General features: G+C 48.0%; 1 protein-coding gene across 1 annotated transcript in view; it reads right to left on the bottom strand.

The window, feature by feature from the left end:
• Positions 1 to 765: 765 nt before the first annotated feature.
• Positions 766 to 7,608, bottom strand: part of tekt3 (tektin 3) — a 10,086-nt gene continuing 3,243 nt past the window's right edge. Inside the window, exons 3-8 of the mRNA XM_035402098.1 lie at positions 7,169 to 7,252; positions 6,991 to 7,061; positions 5,816 to 5,959; positions 5,274 to 5,496; positions 2,858 to 3,012; positions 766 to 1,888 (exon numbers count right to left, since the gene is read on the bottom strand). Coding sequence (XP_035257989.1) covers positions 1,672 to 1,888; positions 2,858 to 3,012; positions 5,274 to 5,496; positions 5,816 to 5,959; positions 6,991 to 7,061; positions 7,169 to 7,252 — 894 coding nt within the window. The 3' untranslated portion in view covers positions 766 to 1,671. The remainder of the gene's footprint in view (positions 1,889 to 2,857; positions 3,013 to 5,273; positions 5,497 to 5,815; positions 5,960 to 6,990; positions 7,062 to 7,168; positions 7,253 to 7,608) is intronic.

The raw sequence follows: 7,608 nt of genomic DNA, 5'->3' as shown, positions 1-7,608 counted from the left end.
CCCGGTCCTGACGGGAGCAAACACAAACCGATGGTTCAGGTGTTGTGTGCCCCTGTGTCAGCAGAGTAAACAAATGTCACATCGGCATTAATTACACATCAACAGGCAGCCGGTACATGCTGAGGTGGATAATCGGAGGGCGTCAGCAATACAGCATTACGTCCATCAGCAACTTACATACACACACACACACACACTCACACTCACACACTGGTATATATATATATATATATAAAGCTATGCAAGCTATGCAGTGTAATCTTCAACCCCTGCTTAATGTTTCACTCAAGAATGTGTCTCGGTCTTGATAACATTCTATGGATGTCTCTAAAGTTATTGAGAAATCAGATTGCGCCACGATGTGTGTCTTTCCCTCCGCAGAGATTTCCTGATCTCTTTCTGTCATTTTTTAAATGGAAAAAAGAACAAATATTTAAAAATATGATAGGCAAAAGCCAGGATGCTTTTATCACGCAAAGAGATCAAAGGTCACAGACTCATTTGACTCCATGAGGTGAGGTGAATCAGACTATTGGCTTAACCAGCACCTACCTGTCACAACCATGAATCTAATCCTTTCCTCAACTGTCCTGTACATTTAGCCATTTGAAGATGGCGCCTATTTCTCGTATCCAAACTACACACATAATTGTTCATAAAAATAAAAAAAAACCTTTATATGGAAAATAACATCGTCACTGAGAAAAATTGTGATAGCTATTTTTATGTGTGTGGTTTTAAGAGCTACTAAAGAAGAACAACGTCTGTAAAATCACTGTCCTTTAATGGTTTTATTGACGGGGAAGGGTTTTGAGATTAGGGGTGGGGAACATTTTTGCAGAAACAACATGCGTGCCCCACCCTATATTCAGTTACTAAGAACTACTCCAATTCTGCTTGCACTCAACACTTTATTAGTCTCCATGTGTAACTCCAGGAAAATCTCTCTCTTGTAACAGACTACCACGTGTTGCTAAAGGTGCGTACCCAATATTAGACGCCCATACTCTACTCCAGTGTGGAAATGTGTGTCCACACTCTGAAATAGACTCCAGTGCACTTCTACAGATCTACTCTGTGTGTAACCAAAGCTTTACACTAATCTAACATGCAATACCCAAGATCTATGTGTATCCCAGCTTGTGCAAGGCTAACGTGGATTTCTCTTCATACACCCCGCTTTGTGCAAGTTGTGTTTCACCGGGTCTGTGTGCGTCCAGCTTCATTAGTTGCCCCAGAGCTATGAGTGCCTCGTGCTGTATTAACTCTCTCCAATCACTCATCCGATGCTCCATCTTTTATTACATGCCCATGCCATAAGTTACACCAGGTTAGTGTATCCAATCCTGTATAAGACTCCCATAACTTACTCCAGTTATATGTGTACCCAACCCAGTATTAGGTCCTCATAAGTTACTCCAAGCCTGTGTATCCAACCCTGAATAAGGTTCTCATAAGTTACCCCAGGTATATGTGTACCCAACCCAGCATAAGGCTCCCATAAATTACTCCAGGTGTATGTGTACCCTATCCTGTACTAGGGCCTCCTGAGTTACTCCATGTCTGTGTCCTGAACCCTATATTAGGTTCCAATACATTACGCCTGGTGTAGTGTATGCATGCCTGACCCCGTATCACCCCTCCCTCCCCCCTCCCAGCATGGCCCCTCCTCTATGTGTACCCCACCAGACGGGGGGTGCTGGGAAAGGTCCTCCTCATGCCCATGCACTTCTCCTGGTCCAGGAAGAGGGAGTTGGCCTTGACAGACAGGTCATGCTCCAGGGTCACCTTGGTCTTCACCAGCATCTGCAGGGCAGTCTCCGCCTCCGCCAGTCTCTCCCTCAGCTTCTGTATGGTGTCCTCAATCTCCCTGACCTCCCCCACCAGCCTGTACACACACACACACACGCACGCGCGCACAAACACACACACACAGGCACAAGCACACACACGCACACACACACACACACACACACACACACAGGCACACACGAACACACAAGCACACACGCACACACACACAGGTACACGCACACACACACGCACATAAACACAAGCACACACACACACACAGTAAGACAACCGCAGGATGCAAGAGTGGAAGCCACATCTGCCAGACCACCCACTAGGCCGGGGCAGGTTGAGCCACGGCTCTAAATGACCCTCGTTATGTCACGTGTGTGTAAACCATCCAGTGAACTGCCTGACAAACCAAACCACCCACAGAGATCACCTAAGAGGAAGGTCACTGCGTGTCCCGAGCCAGCAGCCTGCACGGAACGATGCCGTAACGTCACAGTGACCGTGTCACGACGCTAACGTCACTTCTGTGTACAACATCTACCGTGCAAGATCACTGCAGCGCTTCCCAGCTTCATCTAGCTTGGCATAAGCAAAGCTCCAGGAGGGAGAGCCACTCCGTCCTTAAGAAGCTAACGTACAAACAAGTTTCCATTACATTACATTACATTACATTACAGGCATTTAGCAGACACTCTTATCCAGAGCTGCTAACAACTTTTTACAACTTTTACATTTACATTGTATCTATTTATACAGCTGGATATATACTGAAGCAATCAATGCAGGTTAAGTACCTTGCTCAAGGGTACAACGGCAGTGTCCTACTGGGGAATCGAGCCTGCGACCTTTAGGCTGCAAGACCAACTACTTACCGATTATACGCTACACTGCCACCCGGGCAGTGTAGTACAAAGGTTCCAGCGGTTAATTGTTGAGAAATGCATGCACAGTCAATATTCAGCGAGCGTGTGCTTTACACACCTCAAGGATATGGGCATTACGTGTTTTCGGGCACTCTTAAGGACGCCCTGCCGGGGTCCTGGCGGGGCTCTACCTGTGGTGGGGGTTGTCGCGACAGAGCTCCATGTTGGGCCTGCGGGTTCTCTCGTCCAGCCGGGTCTGGGCCACCTTGAGCGGGTTCTCCTTGTCCCGGATGGCCTTCTTCAGGCTCTCGATGAGCATCTCGGTCTGGAAGATCTCCTGGAGGGTCTGAGGAGTGAGGTAAGGGCAGAAGGAGGGGTTTGGATGGATGAGATTGGGGTGGGGGGGTGGGGGGGGAGCGGGGGTTGGGTGTTGGACACTACAAGGTCACGACTGCTTAAAGTGTATTTTTGGCTGAGGCGTAACTGTGTAATTCTGTCTAACTGGCTGCAAGGCGTGCTCTCAACTTTAAATGTTTTTTTTTAATTGCATCACCGGTATTTCAGATTTTAAAATACATTTTCATATTTAATAATTTTTCAAATGAACAAAAATGCTGAAGTACTGGGAGAGTGATAAACGTTTTGTTGTTTTGGCTCTGTACTCCCAACACATTAGATTTTAAATAAAACAATGAATATGAGGTTAAAGTTCAGACTGTCAGTGTTAATTTCAGTATTGGTATTTACATCCATGTTGGGTGGTCTGTGTAGGCATTACAGCCCTTTGTAAACACAGACTTATAAAAAAAACAAGCAAAGAAATAAAAAGTCCCCTAATAAAGATATGCTTAAGCCAATATCAATACTTCAGCTAAAAAACAGAAAACAATTTGGTCTTATGGAGGCTTTAACCTCCCATGGGGCCTGTACATGTTTGTATATGAACAAATATGAACTAATTATTCGTTACACAGGGTATGTTTATACCAGCTATCCAACCTTTATATTTCAAATAACATTTTTGACAACCATTAAAAAATGATTCTAGGGCACTGATACAGCATGTCAGTACAGACGCTGCTGGTGAAACCAAGAACCCATGAAACTAACTCCAGTAACGAGTCCACAAAAAGCTCTACTGGCGTGTCAGCGAATGCGAACAATGCAAACTACTATCGTCGTCCTGGAGACCGGGGGGAAAAAAACGTCAGCGCAACACACAAATTCAATGCGGCACGAGACAGCTTAACTCTGGTCTTGCCCCCTCACACGAGCGCGCGCGTGAGGTCACCTCACTCCGCCTCAGCGACTGCGCCTCACGCCCCGATGGTGGGGCGGTTACCGAGCGCGGGCCGCCGCGCGTAAACAACGGGGAGGGGGAGACGGGAGTCGCCTCAAAACCGCGGCGTCCAATTACCCACGTACCCAAGGGCCCGGTCTTCCCCTCACCCCCTCAAGTTCAGGGCAAGGAAAGACCGCCTACATTTCTGCCCACTTCTCACAAAATGGTCAGGCTGTTTCAGTTTGGCGAGTTGCACGCCTTTCACGACCGAAGAGGAGGAGGAGGAGTAGGAGGAAGAGTAGGAGGGCTTTCATTCACCCAAGGGCCCTCCAGACTCGGGGTGTGGCGCCGCAGATGCTCCCAGATCCGAAAAAGCCAGTGTCAGAGGGTGAACGGCAGCTCGCGAGCTCACACATTCCTGAGAGCCTGTCCCCGCCCGAACCTCGTCAGCCTGTCTCCCAGACGAGCGGCCAAAGGAAGCCCGCGGACGTTTTCCCACACTGCCGCTCAAGGCTGCCCGATAACCTCGGAAAATACTTCCCGAAGGCTCGAACCCGAGGCCCTGTTTGCGTTTCCCCCGCCACTCGGGATAAAACTGCCGCGGTTGCAAAGGTCTCTCCCTTGGCGCGTTTTCTCATTCCTCGTTAAAATGAAAAGCGGGAAAGCAGATGAAGACTGCGCCGTATCCCACAGCACGGCGCCCTGGAGAGTCCCCAGGGCCGTGGGCTCTCGCATTCTTTAGGGGGAAACGGCACCCCCTTCCCTTCAGAAGAGAGGGACAGTCTGGGCCTGCGGTCAAACGACATGTTGACATAACCATTAATAATACATCACAAGCCCAATGGCATTAGCGGTTTAAACTTGGTGCAGGCATTTTTTTTTTTGTACTTATCACAGAAAATCGTTAGTTCAACGATTTTCGCATTGGTCGAATTCCAACTCAATCTTGTGCTTCACTCGATCCCGTGAATTTGGACAGCGCTGCATTTGGGCCTCCCTTCAAACTGGGGTTTGTGTTCCATACGCCGCATATGTGACTCGAATGAAAATAATAGACGGATGTCAAAAATGTTGTCTTCTGAGCTGAGGTAACAATGAGAGTGGGATCTAGAGACAGAGTTCCTGACCCCCACGTCCCCGCCCCTGCTCCCCGCTCTGTGTCCCCATCCCTGCTCCCCAGCCCCTACCCCTGCCTTCGACCACGCCTCTGCTCCCCACTCTGTGTCCCCGCCCCTGCTCCCCAGCCCCTACCCCTGCCTTCGACCACACCCCTGCTCCTCACTCCGTGGCCACGCCCCCTGCCCACGCCCACGGCCCCCGCCCACCTTAGCCAGGTGGGTCTGCAGGCTGTTCTTGGCGTCGGCGGTCTCGGACATGCGGTTGGCGAAGGCCACGTTGACGGCGTTGAACTGGTTCCACATCTCGTTGGAGGTGGCGTTGAGCAGGATCTCGATCTCGTCGCGGAGCTTGTGGGAGTTGGCGCGCTCGCTCTGGGAGTGCAGGATGTTGCCGTCCGTGAATCTGCACCACGACTCGGGAAGAGAGAGCCTGTACACACACAGCGGGACAAGCGACGGGGAGTCGCGATAAAAAAACAAAATAACTATGTATTTGAACCATGAGGCCGAATTATGATTATGATATTGTGGTGGTACCTCTTCAGTATTTATTAATAAGCAATGCCAACTGATTTAGGACACAAACTAAGAACAATCTAAACTGTGGACTAATTAATTTAGGCAAGCTATAATAAATTAGCCATTAGCGTGAGAAACAAGCGAGTGATTGAACGCCAGCTTGAATGGTAAATTGAAAGACAGCGCTCGGTCCAACGGATCAGTAGAAGGGTCACGGGCCGAGAACTCACGAGGGGTCCAGCCGATCGATCCCCCGGTGGAAACTGATCCCGTCCGACTGATTCCGGAGCTGGTGGCACCTGTCGTCGATGCGGTAGGCGCTCACCTTGTCACTGGCGTCCTTCTCCAGCTCGTGCTGCGCCCCCCTGTTTGACCTGACGAAGTCCAAACAGAGAGAGACGGGCACACAAGCTTAACTACCACTCCCGCTTAACTAGCACGCGCGCTTAACTAGCACTCACACTTAACTACCACTCACACTTAACTACCACTCACACTTAACTAGCACACACGCTTAACTAGCACTCACACTTAACTACCACTCACACTTAACTACCACTCATGCTTAACTAGCACGCACGCTTAACTAGCACTCACACTTAACTACCACTCACACTTAACTAGCACACACGCTTAACTAGCACTCACACTTAACTACCACTCACACTTAACTACCACTCATGCTTAACTAGCACGCGCGCTTAACTACCACTCACACTTAACTACCACTCACACTTAACTAGCACACACGCTTAACTAGCACTCACACTTAACTACCACTCATGCTTAACTAGCACACACGCTTAACTAGCACTCACACTTAACTACCACTCGCACTTAACTACCACTCCCGCTTAACTAGCACACGCGCTTAACTACCACACACGCTTAACTACCACTCACACTTAACTAGTACACATGCTTAACTAGCATACACGCATAACTAGCACACATGCTTAACCGGCATAATTTTAGGTCATAATTCCAGTCACATTTCAGTGCCTGGCATGATTTCTTTTTTTTTTTTTGAAGGAAAAAATGAAAGGCCAGAGCCAGCCGAACTGTCTCAAAATAGCCATAAGTGGTGGTGTTGCAAGGCTTGTTAATTTCTAGAACATTCCAGAGCTGGGGTTTCAGATCTGATCTGAAAAGAGCCAGTGCGGGTGCAGCTTATTGTTTTAGCCCAGCATGACGACACACATTCAACTAAATAACTAAGCACAGTCTTCAGTCTAGACCTTGATAAGTAGAATAAGCTATCTAGTGAGGAGATAAAACAAGAACCTGCACCCACATTAGCTCTGTTCAGATAAGACTGGATGGACATCCCTGTTCTAGAAATTTTGTAGACATCATACTTGTCAGGCAATAGAGCTCATGCTACTTCAAGCCGGCTCGGACTCACGCAAGCTGAGCGATGGCTTTGTCCAAATGCCTCCTCATCCTCTCCTGACACGATTTGATGACCTCGACTTCCTGGGGAAACCACATAATGGCAGTTGGCGAAGGGGTCCAAACTCAGACTGTAAAACCGCCAGGTTTCGCCTTCACGCCTTTATTGAAGCTCAACGCGCGTGACTCACCTTCAGGAGATCCTTTTCCACGTCGTCATGCACCAGATCGATGGACATCCTCTTCTCTCTGTGATACAGGCACTCCTGAGAGACCTGTCAATGAGAGAGGGAGTCGATACTCAATGCTAGTCCCTCATCCACACAAATTATTATCGCATAAACCCGGCTCTCCCATTAGTTTATTGTTTTTTTTTTTGGCTTGAGTTTAGTTTTTTGTTATTTGCTTTGTTTGACCCACTTCTGCTGTTTTCCTTGTTCTGAATGTGGAAAATGTAAAAAAGCAAATACAACAACAAAAACAATAATAATAATAATAGATTCTATCTCAAAGAGTGTTGTCCACTTAATATAAAACCTGCCTGTCACAGTGAAAATCTTCATTAAAAAGCCTAAAATCAATCTTATGTCTCTTTTATTAAGAATATTATCAAGCTTTCACTGATGTGAGT

Source organism: Anguilla anguilla, chromosome 2 (assembly GCF_013347855.1).
Source record: "Anguilla anguilla isolate fAngAng1 chromosome 2, fAngAng1.pri, whole genome shotgun sequence".
NCBI lineage: Eukaryota > Metazoa > Chordata > Actinopteri > Anguilliformes > Anguillidae > Anguilla > Anguilla anguilla.
Note: the sequence above shows the minus strand (reverse complement) of the source record. Positions and strands in the feature narration are given on the sequence as shown.